Here is a 14,010-nt window from a genome sequence, read left to right on the forward strand (position 1 = left end):
AGTAAGCATGGCTGCGCCCACGGGACCGAGAGGATCACAGGTGCCCTCTGAGTTTGAAGGATTCCCCTTTCCAATGGCTAGCAGACCACCGGAGGACAGCTCCGGTAAAGAGCAGGAGCAGACCGGGGATGTGAAAAAGAAGCCATGCAGGGCTTGTACGGACTTTAAATCGTGGATAAAGATGCAGAAGAAGCAGGCGACAACTGCTAGTGGTGGTACCGCACAGGTGACACAATGGAGTCAGGCTGGAAACTTGACAAATTACTTCGACGGTGTAAAGTTTATGATGTCGTAACATTGTGATTCACTGTTTAAAGATTTGGTTGTGATGGCAGCCAGCAAACTGGAGAGATATCAATATGTATTTGTGATAACCAAACAACCATAAATCATTCATTCAGACGGGGCAGCAGGCCACTAGTCTCTCTTGAATTCATCAGGTGACTGTCTGTGTTGATCCTGCAGGAGACAAAAGCTGCAGATTCAGAGCCACAAGATCCCCAGTGTCCGCTGGACAGGGAAGAGCTGGGCCGCAGCACTTGGTCCTTTCTGCACACTATGGCCGCGTATTACCCGGATCATCCATCTACCACTCAGCAGCAAGAGATGGGGCAGTTCATCAACATTTTCTCCAAGTTCTTCCCATGTGATGAATGTGCACAAGACCTCAGGGACAGGTCAGAACCACACGAGTGCTGCCAGATTTAATGTACAGGGCTGAAAGTCACATATCGGCACTTGCGCACATCTTCACACATAAAGGATCTTAGAAATGATTCAGCATATTTTACTCTTTTATTTACCACCCTCACACTTTCAGATGCTTTAGGATGAAATGCCACGATCACCAAACCACATTTCCTCTCCACAGATTGAAAACCAATCAGCCAGACACTAGCAGCCGCCACGCTCTTTCTCAGTGGTTCTGTCGTCTTCACAACAACATCAACGTCAGGTTGGGGAAGCCTGAGTTTGACTGTTCCCGTGTGGATGAGAGGTGGAGAGATGGATGGAAAGATGGCTCCTGTGATTGAGTGATTGTGCTGAGAGAGATTTGAAGACTCGAGTAAACCCCGTCGTCGGTATAAAACACCACTAAACTGAGCTCATGTTTGAGTGTTGGGTTTTTCTGGTTTTGTTTTAATATAGTATAATTAATCTATTAATAAAATTAAAGATTACATAATAGTTTTCCTCAGTGTTTCTTGAGTTCAGTTCAGTTTTATTTGTAAAGCACTGAAACATAAAAACAGTTTTCTGCAATATTATAGAGAGAAACTCAAAACACTAAACTCAAGATTCTGGGTTATATTATAATCCTCTCCTTGTTGGAAGTGCTTAACCAGGTATGACTCTCACTTGACCATTAGAGCAAAGACACCTGTGTATTGGTTCGTTATCACCAACCTTCAGTGCTGTGGAAACATATCGAGTCATCATTTCTTTATATTTTGCTTCCCAAGAGCCAGATTTTCTTGTAATTTTTCAAAGTGGTCCTAAGCAATAGTTCTCCAGGCTTTCTGAAAGTCTTTCAAAGTTTATCTTTGGACATCCAAAGTAAAGCTGGGAATGTCCTTCAAGAAACCTGGAGAACTATTAATGAAGACTACTCAAAGCAGGGGTGGGGAACTCCAGGCCTCAAGGGTCGGTGTCCTGCAGGTTTTAGATCTCACCCTGGGTTAACACACCTGAATCAGATGATTAGTTCATTACCAGGCCTCTGGAGAACTTCAAGACATGTTGAGGAGGTCATTTAGCCATTTAAATTGTCTGTGTTGGATCAAGGATACATCTAAAACCTTCAGGACACTGGACCTTGAGGCCTGGAGTTCCCCCACCCCTTACCCACAGAAAAGACAAGAAAGCTGCCTAAGAGAGTTCAGACTGTGTTGAAGAATAAAGGCAGTCATAGGAAATATTAACTTTCATTTTGTCTTGTATACTATATTTTCATGTATTTTTGCATGTTTCAGTATATCACTGCACCTATTTCCCATTTTCCCAGCAAAATATAGAGAAATGAAGAGTCAAGACTTTTGTTAAAGTACTGTAAATTTTGGACCAGTAAAATTTCTAAATTTCTGTCATTTCATTTTTTACTATACACTATGCAGTGTTTTGTCTGCTGGCCTGACAAAGTAATCACTCAACAGAAATCACTAGACTGTGTAAACGTGTGACAGAAATGTGTCTGTTTTCCAGAGGGAATAAAACATGTCTAATCAAAATGATTGCATTTGTGAAAATTTAAGCACACTGACTCAAAAGACTACATAAAAGCTCTTATTTTGAAGAGTTCTTATATTTGTTTTACTGATCATATAATTTTTTCTCTATTTATGCCATATTCTCCTGCCATATCTTGTCTAGAATTATTTCCTTTATAACCCTAGTGTCATCACACATTCAGTTTATTTCCTCAAACATAGACTATTAAACTACAAAAAACATTAGTGACTTCTAGTGGTGTCAGCCATAAATGCACCTCATTGTATAAATCAACACATCTACTGCTTCAGTGGCCTTTCTCAGAACACGTTACATAAAACAATTCACTGAATATTAAAAATGGCACATTTGTTTTTCTCCAGGTGTAATAATATAATATTTTTTAGTATTCACAATGCACTGGTTGTACAGCCAAGTTGCATTTATTTAATTTATGTAGTATTTATTGAATCACAAACCACGTGTCCTCAGGCAGTGTACATAAATTTACCAGGAATGACTTGTAAACCTGTGCTGGGATTTTTAGTAAGGCTGATAATGTTGATTTTTATGGTTCAGTCATCATTGAGGATTCATGAATGAATAAATATCCCATGATGAGACACTTGTGACTATACTTTCTGTGGTATTTGGCATTCCTGTACCATCATAAGACTTTTCTTTATTCCATATTTCATAATCGCAGAGTGTTTGTGACTGGGGCACGCACAGTCTCACCCACTGTATTGTTTATAGCCTGCTTAGCTGGATGCTAACTTATATGAAACTCCTGGAATAGTTGTAAACCTGTAGATTTAGATGGTGCTCAGGACAACAAAGACATATGCTCAGGGTTAGGAGATTTAAGCAAAGTTTACTAGTAATTCAAAACAGTAATTTTATAGAATAAAATCCAGTTCATCCACGTAAAATATCTGAGGTGCCAAAAGCTCCAAAAGCTCACTGATTGCATTACCAACAACCAACCTAACCTTAACCTTTTTAGCAGACGATAAGTGGTAATGTGTGCTTAACATTACAAAACATGCCAAATTTAAACCTCCTAAACAGAGAGCTTGAAACACTAAAATGGAAATCCCACAATGCATCTGTTAATTTAAAATTTACAAGAAAGGTTTTATACTTGATTTAATGTCGGACAGTCCTCCACAGGCTCCAAGAATGCATTGTTGTTTGTAGAAGTTTACTGTATTTTTAAAAATACAGCATAAAATAATAATAAAATCATGTAGTTCTTACAGTAATTTGTAATAGCGCTCTTTAATAACCTTATCCCAGATTGGGTTTCCTTTCTTTTAAACTTTTATTTGTTTACATAAAGTTTGGCCAAAGATTTGGGAAAAGTATGGCAACATAAGCTGTCCCACACGGGTATTGTGTACTCTGTTTTTGCCATTATTAATCCCACTAACCTACTGCAAAAGCCCTTTGAGGTCAAACATAAATGTGTATTTCATTAACCTGTTCTATTTTGAACCAACAACATTGGTCCAAGTGGCCTCCATCGTTTTATCCCCGCTCTCACGCTATCCTCCTATAATTGTATTCCATTATCCTGTTTTATTCCTGTGTAACAACATTAAAGTGAGCTCTGGCATAAATGGCCTATCCCGCTCGTCCGTAGCGTGGGCACGTTCTGGCTCCTGCACGTTCTCCACCGAGCGCCCGCGCGCCGTTTGGGAGCGCGCAGGACCCGTCCCTACAGCAGCGAGCAGCAGCGCATCCATCCTGCCGTGGAGCCGGGAGCGTGGAGCCGCGAGGAGCGCACACACAGAGCGACAGAAGATGGACGGAGTGGGATCGTTCGGAGCGGGCCGGTCCGGGTCCACTATCGACCCGATTACCTTCGCCAAGCAGCCGCAGACCATCCTCAGAGTGCTGTCCTGGGTGAGAGCGGGTTTTCACGGTGCTGCCGTGTGTGTGTGTGCGGGGGGTGGGGGGTCCTCTCTGTTGTCGTTGCTGCGCGAAACCAGTGACGTGTTTTCCCTGTAAATACAGGCTCGAGAAATCCACTAAAAGCTGATAAGGATGCGGTGTAAATGGAGACATGAAATCAATGTTAATGCTGGGGGTGATTTACAGAAATGTGCTGTACAGGGTGTAACCAGGGCCTGGTGCTTATCTGACACCGTGACCAGTGATTTCACTACAGATGTGTGTGTTTGTGAGGTGTAAACGACCTCTCCTCACCTATTCTCTTTCCCTTTTTTTCCTTTTTTTTTTTACATGCCACCTGCCAGTGTTTAACAAACACTGAGCAGCAGACCGGGTTGTGCTGAAAATAAGAGAGGCACATCCATATTCACTCATCAGCATTCACGTTTCTGGGCAATTGTGCTACTTATTTACGGTCCCATTGACCTACCACTTCTTATTTATCATTTCACCTGTCGTTTACACTGTTAAGTCACGATTTTCAGCTCATGATTTTGCTGATTTACCCCTACACTGCCGTCGCCGTTCGTCATCCCACCTGTGATTGGTCCGCGATCGTCGTTACGCACGGAGGGCCACGAGAAGCTTCGTGCCCTGACGTTTCGTGTAGGCTAAACGCATCACCTCTGGGTGACACAGAGAAGGTCTTCCTCAGTGGTGCCAGGGCCTCAAAAGGAAGCCAGTGGATCGTATGCAATTAATGTCATCATCATCACGTGATTTTAAAGAATTTGACTGGATGCAGAGGTTGCCACGTCGAGTTAAGATACGCGCTGTGATGTACTTATGCAGAAAAAGCTGCCTCACTTTATAGCTGTGGCCACTCAAGATGGAGCCTTTTAAACTCTGCTTGATATACGTTAAGGTAGCCCTGTGCTTCCAGCCCCATGTGGTACTTCCCACCACTGCAGTGGCAGTTTACAGAAGACAGTATACCAGGAATCTATTTCAGGAGGAGGGGGAAATGAATTCTAGTCTGTAGTGGGAATCCACAGTAAACAGGCAATTAGGTTAATGCCCTTTCCTCTCGTTTGTTTAAAAAAAAAAGCTATTCGTCAGTTAGAAATCTCACAGCAGGATTTTTTTAATTAAGGAAGAAGCGAATCAAAGTTTAGAGCAGGCAGGTAAAAGGAGAAGCCAACCCTTAAAAAGACATATTGTTTTTAAGCAGCTTTTATTTTTTTTATCACAACGATTCACTAAAAGCACCCGAGTGTGCGTCTACTCAGATTAAATCCACACATGTGATTAGTTTAAAATGTGGACCTGACATTATTCCTTTGTGTGTCCCCTCCACCTCTGTCATATGACCCACAAGCCCCCCCCCCCCAGTAGGAGTGCATTTTTTCTTTGTGAGTGTGTGTGTCAGTCACATGGCCCTACTCTGCCATGAGTGTTAGTCAGCTGATCAACAGAGGGAAGAAGAAAGGCTGAAAATGAACTTGAGAAATTTAAGTTGGAGTTTATGGTAGTAGGTTTACGTGCAGTTACACACACACTGCCTCGGGACTGTGTGATTCTTTAGGGGAAGCGAAGCATCCACCTCTTCCAGTCGGTCAGAGAGAAAGAGGGGAAATTAGGTTAATGCCTTTTGGTTTGAGTATGCTCAGAGAGATGCTTTTGAGTAGTGTAGCCACAATCCCGCTTCCAGTGAGTCTGCAAGCAGTGTTTGTTTGCTGGATAGACAGAAAACTGAAACAGTATCGCTTTAAATGGTAATCTGTTTTTGTTGTTTTCTTTAATCTAGCTCTTCCTTCCTGTCGCTCACTTTGTTCTGACTCTGACTCCACCCTCTACTTTCCCTTCGAACAACAGATATTTTCCTTGGTGGTCTTCGCCTCCATCGTGAACGAGGGTTATGTCAACATGGGCAGCGAGCGACTCCACTGCATCTTCAATAAGAACACAGACGCGTGCAACTACGGCGTGTTCGTGGGCCTGGTTGGCCTGCTGGCATGCTCCTTCTTCTTCCTGCTTGACTACAAGTTCTCCTCCATCAGCTCTGTTAAAGACAGGAAGAAGGCTGTAATGCTTGAGATCGGCTTCTCAGGTGAGGATGTGACATGTGATGGGAGGTCTTGTTCGCAGACACAAGCAAACAGGGAAGGCACAGAGCATTTCTTCCAGGCTGTCCTGGTGTGTCTGAGTTATGGCAGCTACAGGAAGTGATTCGTTTTTAAAAGGTCTTGCTGTGAGAAAAAATGAAGAAATCAAACAAAATACATCATCACTAGTGCATAATGCCAAACCGCGTAATGGGACTGTGCACTGGATGTTTTTGGAAAATGTACTTTTAATCTAAATGGTTCGGCACTTTTGTGGTTAAAGTCCTATCTTTTAAATAGGACCTTTTGTGTTAAGTTGGGGTCGGCTTCATCCTCTGTGGCTCCTCTGCTTTGGGGTGTGCCACAGGGATCTATTCTTGGGCCGTTATTGTTTTCATTGTACCTCTTGCCTCTTGGCGCGATTTTCCGAAAGCATAAAGTGCCATTCCATCTATACGCAGATGACTGCCAGCTCTACTTACCTTTTAGTCATTCTGATAGTCTCCCAACTGGACCTCTGCTTGACTGCCTTACTGATGTCAAAGCATGGATGGCAAAAAACTTTTTAAATTTTAATGATCGGAAGACAGAAGCAATTTTATTTGGCCCAAATCGTTCTTCTCATACTCTGGATGTTGATCTTGCAGCTTTGACTTCCCAACTAAAGAGTTCGATCACAAATCTTGGAGTTAAAATTGATTCTGCACTCACCTTTGATGACCATGTAAACGGGGTGGTAAAATCAGCATTTTATCACCTCAGACGTTTATCAAAGGTTAAGCCCTTTCTTTCCAAGTGTGACTTGGAAAGTGTTATTCATGCCTTTATTACCTCACGTTTAGATTATTGTAATTCTCTTTTAATAGGGGTTGGGCAGGGCACTTTGTCACGCTTGCAATTAGTGCAAAATGCTGCGGCACGATTTTTAACTGGCAGAACAAAATTTGATCACATCACTCCGATTTTGGCCTCTTTACACTGGCTTCCAATTTAATTCAGGATCCGTTTTAAAGTCCTTTTATTGGCTTTTAAATCTCTAAATCGTCTGGCACCTGTTTATTTGTCTGACTTGTTGAAGCCCCACGTCCCCACTCGTTCCCTTCGGTCAGCTGAGCAGTTGCTGCTTTCGGTCCCAAAGTCACGGCTGAAACTTAGAGGAGACCAAGCGTTCTCTGTTGCTGTGCCGATGCTTTGGAATAACCTTCCTCTCCATATTAGACAGGCTACATCAGTGCCAGTTTTTAAGTCTTTATTAACCCTCGGAGGCTTTAAGTCAAAAAAGCTTTTTTTGACTTAAAGCCTCCGAGGGTTAAAAACCTATTTTTATTCCCTGGCTTTTAACTCTGTGGGTAACTGATTGGTGTTGATCATGTCCATAACTTTATGACCACAGCACACTGTTGAATCTGTGCCAGGTAGAGTTAGGGCAGTTCTGAAGAACAAATGGGGTCCAACATAGTACCAGCAAAGTGTACCTAAATAAGTTGGTTGATGAGTGGATAAAACCAATTATATACATGACTAGCATTGATTTCCTTGCTCAAATCAGATCTGCACTTTGACAAATCACAGGCTAACCACTGAATGCCTAAAGGGTCTGAAACTGAAGTGAGTGAACGAAGCCTGGAATCATGATTCAAAAGGCCGGAGTTCCCCAAAAATAACAAAAATGCTACAGATACCAGCTTGCTTCTTTATTTCAAATAACATTCAAAGGAATGAAACCTGTCACCTGAATTTAAGTTTTAAATAGTATTAAGGAGCATTTTATGTTTCTAAAAGGGAACAAAGAAGTGCTTCCAGTCCAAAAATTGGAGAAATCAACACCTACAGGTGCTCTTTCATCTATGTGGAACGCTAACGTTGAATAAACTATTAATTGCTCTGCTGGTTTCTGACAGGTTTCTGGACCTTTCTATACTTTGTAAGTTTCTGCTTCCTCGCCAATCAGTGGTCTCGGACCAGAGCTGAAGAGCTGCCACTCAACCAAGGAGCAGATGCCGCTCGGGCAGCAATCGCCTTCTCTTTCTTCTCCATAATCACCTGGGTAAGCCCCTCCAACCACCTAAAAGCAAAACCACCTTTAACCCCAAGAGCTGAGGCTGGAAATCTTTCTATCTGAGTTGATTCCATGTCTAAAGTTAATTATGAAACTCCAGCAGCAACTGGCCTTATGAGGCATTGATGTACGTATTTATTGAGACTTTGGACTTTCAAAAAGTTTCTTTTTTTTTATTGTAATAGCTGTACTGATTTTCCTAAATGCTACCTCTGACATTGCCTTTATAAAATATAAATAAAAACTAATCAGAAGTTACAAAACTGTAATAACTGCCTGGCTCACAGTATACCAAAACCTGCTAAAGCACTTCTCGATTAGCGCATACTGCAGTGTAGCTAGTTTAAGTCTAACTATAGAAATGTTATTTGTTTTAAGGCTTTTCTTTTGGACTCTCTCTTGGCTTCTTCTTGAAGTTTTATTGGTTTCCATGATGGGCTGTTTTGTTAGCTGTAAACTCAGTTCACTATTTTCCCTTCTTCTTTCTGACATTTTGTTGGCACAGACAAGCTACCTAGCTTGTATAACTAGCTAGCCAGCTTACCTATAAATTAGCTGGCTTTATTTCTACTAAATTCTATAAAATAAATGATAAAATTCTTCTTTTTAAAACCTTTGTTGCTAAAGTGTAGTTATAATGTGCTTTTATGATTAGGAATACCTCACATTGAGTCTCAGACTCACTTTTCCCTCTCTGTGGCCCTTTTCCCGGTCCTCCAGGCTGGTCTAACAGTGCGTGCGGTCCAGAAGTATCTGCTCGGCACAGACATGACACTGTTCACCACCGAACACATGGACGGTGGCGCACCCACCCAGCCATACCCCTCCAACTCTCCGGGAGGCGGCGGCACCACCATCGAGACCACGGAGACCTACCAGAGCCCACCATTCACCGAAAACAACGCAGCACCCACATACCAGGTTCCCATTTACTAGAAAGGATAGACCTGGTGATGGTGGTGGAAGAAGAAGAAGACGACAGGGGAGAGGGATGCAGATAAGAGGAAACTGCTTTCTGTGATGTTACACGTGCAGTTGTTTATGTTGATCCGGGCTGAGTTTTCAGTAAGCGTTGAATTAGCGGCCTCTGATTCCTCATTTCTTCCTCTTGGTACCTTTTCCTTCCCGAACATTCCAGTTTTATCGTCACTTTTGTACGCCTCTCTGTGGAGCAAGGCCACAGCACAGGTACGAGAGCTGATAAATCAAAAAGAAAAACAAGTGGAGGAAATGCAGAGCAGGAGGCCACTTTTGCCGACTTCAAACGCATTTTGACAAAAAATAAGTATGAAAAAAAAGTGATCAACAAGTCAGTGACTCCACCACAACAAAGCAGTATTAGATCCCTAAAAATAGTGCAGGAGGCACTCGCATCCAGAGAGCACCCTTGTCTTATTCTTTTCATTTATTCCAAATCCCCTTTCATGCCAAACACTGCAGGGAATCGTTTTTCTTTTTCTTTTTTTTGGTTGTTGTTTTTCTTTTTCTTTTTTAGCTAGAGTCTGGTCTTTCCTCGTATGTTCCCTGCTGCAGTTAGAAACCATCATCTGCATTAAATCTGCATGTTTCCAAACTTAGAGATCAACTAAGTGCCATACTGTACTGTGTGTTTCAGACAGTGACTTAATTTAGTAGTTTTCCACATGCTGTAAAGAAAAGAAAAACAAAAAAAACACAACGGCAATGTTTTTGTGACCAAGTGCAATATTTCACATTCTTATGTAAGTAGGTAGATGCAGTACTGTAGGTAAACTAGTTTAGGTCAATTTCAGGTGCTGTCTCAAATCACATGCAATTCTTTGGATTGTGCTGATAAGTCTCGGCGATCTGACCACCCTGGTGATGTTTTGCAGGAAATGGAAGTTGTATCAGATGATCAAAGCGCTCCAGAGAGAGAGAGAAAGAGGGAATTTCTCTTCCATGGAAGCTGAGCTATTATATATATAATTAGAAAAGTTCAAATTGTGCTATATCATCCTTTCAGACATGTTTTAGTCTCCCTTAATGAAATCTATCGCACATTTTAAAGCAAACGACACTCACGGTGCAAAATATAAATGGTACAGTGTCACCCTGACTGAGCCGGTGTGATTTTGGGGGTCAGCCTGATTACACTTCAAATTCAGTGTGGAAACCTTCATCCTTATTGAATCACCATTCAGTCTGGTATATTTCTGTGCCTGGCATGAATGGATTATTAAATGGACCTAATGGGCTCCTGCGCTGGAAGTGATTATTAATCCTGGAAAGTCAGTTACATGACTATTAAAAACACACACACACACACACACAAACTGATCAGGAGTTCGGGGGGGCTTTTACAGCCTGTGCCCAGGGGGCCTTTGTCTCACAATCAATCCATGGTGCCAGGGAATGTATTCAGTGTGTTATTTGAGACAGCGCCCTGTGCTGACTGCTGTGTGTACAAAAATCAGGAGAGTGGGAGATATTCTGGGTAAATTATGTAGGTCCGTTTATGTTTACGTTTTAGAAGCTGCCAAACTGCCCTGTGTTCTTATTGCTGTCTTCTGATTACCACGTTACTACTACGTTACTACTATGTTGTTAATAGGATCTTCTGGAGGGGGGGGGGCAAAAGAAAGAATATAGTTGGGGGGTGTTACAGATCGCTCGCTGGCTAATTCATTGATCCTGCAATCCCGCCACATTAAGGAGAGAGCGGCGGGTTGGGGTGTAATAATTAGTTGCCATGACGACAGGGTTGTGTGGATGTTGGTCACCAGGGGCCCTGATGTAGATAGTACCCATGCCAACCATGTCGGTGTGTAGCAGTGTCTGTGCTGTGCTTCGCGTGCACGCTCTCATCAGTGAATCTGTGGTGTCGTGTGGTGTGTGTGCGACCGTGCGAGTGTGTCCACGTGCACCATCGTCGTGCACGAGGGACGTGTAAGTCTGCACGCTTGTGTCCAAAGCCGTGAGTGTGTGCAGTCAGTTGGGTTCTGTGCTGCATCGAAGTTTGTTTTTTCTTTAACGTGCATTTATCAGAGAGGGGGAATCACGAGCGTGCTACGATATTTAATCATTTTGCCTCAGTAAAAACACTATTTAACCTCAGTGTCACTGATAAGGTATACATAATGCAAAGCAAATTAACTGGGCCAAATCTAAAAGAATTCTAGTTAAAGTGACACACATGACCAGTCGAAAGCCTTGCTTGCTGTTCTAATGGATCCAGTGTAAATGGTTATCTCTGCTGCGGCAGGACAACTGAAGCAATCATCATAATAAGGAAAGAAAATTGTTTGTTATATATCGAATGCTGTGTCACTCCGACTCTAATAGGATGTTTTAGAAAGACTGGCAGCATCGGTGAAGCTGACAGGATCATTTTATACGTTTGTAACCGCCAATGTATCCATACTTTAAATTTACTTTCTGATTCCTCAGTTGTAGTTTTGCACAAGTGTGTACACACATTAAAAAAAAAAAACAACTTAAAGTATTATTAAAAATCCAGATCCGGCCCTTGATTTCATGGACTGGAGCTACAGGAAGCCAACAGACTGAAAATGTTAACTACTGTAGATATGTAGTTATAGAAAAAAAACTCTTATTCTGCAATAATAGAATTTCTGTGTGTCCTCAGTTCCAGCACTCAAATGAATAACACTGATCTACCTGTGATCTTTAAAAAAAACCCAGTTTTACTCACCTCGCCGTCTGTCAGCGAGTGTTAAGTTAAGCATGTCTTTAAAACCGTGGGATAATCCAACAGTCCTGTCTTTCAGAGTTTTATTTTGGGACAGGGTGCAACGCCACTGGCTGCTGGACTACAGCTAGAATAGGGGACAGGAGGAGTACCGTTAAGTCTATTTGTAAGAGTTAAAGGACTACACTTTGTGTTTTAGCCCACCAGCTGCAAATTGTGCACAGATCCCCTACTTTTCACACGGGCTGGTCTTAGTTTATTTGAAAATGCTTTGAATATGTTCTCACAGACTCCAGCTTGGTTTACGTGTTGTTTGTTTGTTCAGATTTATCTGTTAAGGACGCTGGCTTACCATAAACCACAACCTGCTAATAAATAAAAACTTTGAAAAAATATTTAATCATAAATATAGGGGTTTTTTTATACTATTTTTGACACCATTTTTCTAGAGGAGACATTTGACATAGTTGAAAGCAGCTTTGTTGCTGGTGGAGTCTGCCATTGCCATTCTGAGAAATCGGATTTAAGCAGCTATGGATACAGTTTAAGTTCAGTTTATGGCATGAGTTTTGAAAATAGTCTGTCGTTATGTGTTAGAAAGCACCGATGTAGTCCTTTAAGTCTTCAGTGTTGCCGGGATGGTAGTGAACAGATAACTGTGGTTGGGTGAGAGGTGCTGCTGGGGTGTTACTGGGTAGATTGGGTTGCTGTCAGGTCAGGTTGTATTGATGTTCTCAGTGCTTCAGTCTCTTCTTCAGTCACTGTGGTAGATAATAATAATAATAATACAAGCATTCTCTGTGTTTCGTGCTCTGGCCCATGTACACCACCGTGGTATTGGTTTGATTGTAAAATTCAGTATGTTATTGAAGTAAATGAAATTATTGTGTGATGCTGTTCAGGGTCTGATGTGTCCACTACTACAGAAAATTTAAAAAACAACAACAAATAAATAAATTTATGTCAATAATGCATATTTATAACTAGAAAGCACTCTCTGTTGGAAATACTTTGTCCGATCACTCTTAAAGGGGCTAAAATCAGTCGTTCATGCCATTAATCTGTTAGACCGAGGTCATAAAGAAGGCATGTCATATAGTATAATGCGTTGTATGGATACATCAACCAAGAATTCAAGTGAACATTGATTTTATGGCGTGTTACCCCTTAAACGTTTCTTCTGAGTTGCTTCTTCCTTTCCTGAAGGTGTTTGACCTCTTCAGTGTAAAAACGCGTGTACAGAGATGTGTATCACTGTCTATTACCTGAATGTCTCTGGACTGCAGTCTGACCATCACTCCAATAAAAAAGAAACCATGTTCTGGACTGGCTGTTTGTGTCCCTGGGTTTCGTGGGTGAGGACCTGTGACTTTGTGAATGACTGAATGTAGTGTAAAGTGCTTTGGGCTCCTTAGGGACTAAGTAAAGTGCTATACAAATACAGGCCATTTACCATTTACTTTATTTTCCATATACACACTATTTCCCTGGGCTTTCCAAAGCTTTAGAGAATGGAAGCTGTGCCAACCCCTACACTTCTTCAATAAGAAAGCTCTAATTGTGCACCAGATAACTTAACTTTAGAGGGAAATCATTCACAGGTGGATACAAGTACCAAAACTGGTACAAAACCTGTTTTATTATTGCTTTTCTGATCCATTTTCAGTATAGTTAGACTTGCACTGCACTTGCTTTTTATGTGATCTTGGTGTCAAATCAAACATGAAGACGTTTTTTGTTTGTGCTTAAATAATGTGCCATCATGTGTGTGGGGTGTAGTAGTACATATATTAGATCTCCTTATGCTCCTCACTAGTTACCCAAAATACAGCAAGCTAAATGTTGGAACCACGATAGCACTACGATTCATAAAACTAAGGGTTAAAAGGTCATTCGTGAGCCTGCACAGCACTGTGTCAGCAGACCACTGGAGCAATATAATGAAAAATGGTTAAAAAAAACAAACAAACTGCCATCAAGTCAAACATGGAGAACTTTGCAGTGTCAACAGAAACTGTGTTTTTGGCAGCAGGTCAAAAATAGAGCAGTCTACTCTGTGAAAACTAGTCTGC

General features: G+C 41.7%; 2 protein-coding genes across 2 annotated transcripts; both read left to right on the top strand.

The window, feature by feature from the left end:
• Window positions 1-4: 4 nt before the first annotated feature.
• On the top strand, window positions 5-2,231 carry gfer (growth factor, augmenter of liver regeneration (ERV1 homolog, S. cerevisiae)). The gene is made up of 3 exons (XM_082529750.1): window positions 5-226; window positions 466-677; window positions 872-2,231. The coding sequence occupies exons 1-3, from the start codon at window positions 8-10 to the stop codon at window positions 1,032-1,034; spliced, it is 594 nt and encodes a 197-aa protein (XP_082385876.1). The 5' UTR covers window positions 5-7; the 3' UTR covers window positions 1,035-2,231.
• Window positions 2,232-3,345: 1,114 nt separating this feature from the next.
• Window positions 3,346-13,257, top strand: syngr3a (synaptogyrin 3a). The gene is made up of 4 exons (XM_082531249.1): window positions 3,346-4,116; window positions 5,980-6,214; window positions 8,111-8,256; window positions 8,989-13,257. Exons 1-4 carry the CDS (start codon window positions 4,015-4,017, stop codon window positions 9,202-9,204), a joined length of 699 nt encoding a protein of 232 aa, XP_082387375.1. The 5' UTR covers window positions 3,346-4,014; the 3' UTR covers window positions 9,205-13,257.
• Window positions 13,258-14,010: the final 753 nt, after the last annotated feature.

The sequence above is a fragment of the Aulonocara stuartgranti genome, assembly GCF_965226115.1.
Source record: "Aulonocara stuartgranti genome assembly, chromosome: 4".
Lineage (NCBI taxonomy): Eukaryota > Metazoa > Chordata > Actinopteri > Cichliformes > Cichlidae > Aulonocara > Aulonocara stuartgranti.

Coding starts and splice junctions, on each gene's coding strand:
- syngr3a (XM_082531249.1), top strand. CDS start 4,015: ATGGACGGAGTGGGATCGTTCGGAGCGGGCCGGTCCGGGTCCACTATC. Junction 4,117..5,979: donor TCCTCAGAGTGCTGTCCTGG/GTGAGAGCGGGT, acceptor TTCGAACAACAG/ATATTTTCCTTGGTGGTCTT. Junction 8,257..8,988: donor TCTTCTCCATAATCACCTGG/GTAAGCCCCTCC, acceptor CCGGTCCTCCAG/GCTGGTCTAACAGTGCGTGC.
- gfer (XM_082529750.1), top strand. CDS start 8: ATGGCTGCGCCCACGGGACCGAGAGGATCACAGGTGCCCTCTGAGTTT. Junction 227..465: donor CTAGTGGTGGTACCGCACAG/GTGACACAATGG, acceptor TTGATCCTGCAG/GAGACAAAAGCTGCAGATTC. Junction 678..871: donor GCACAAGACCTCAGGGACAG/GTCAGAACCACA, acceptor TCCTCTCCACAG/ATTGAAAACCAATCAGCCAG.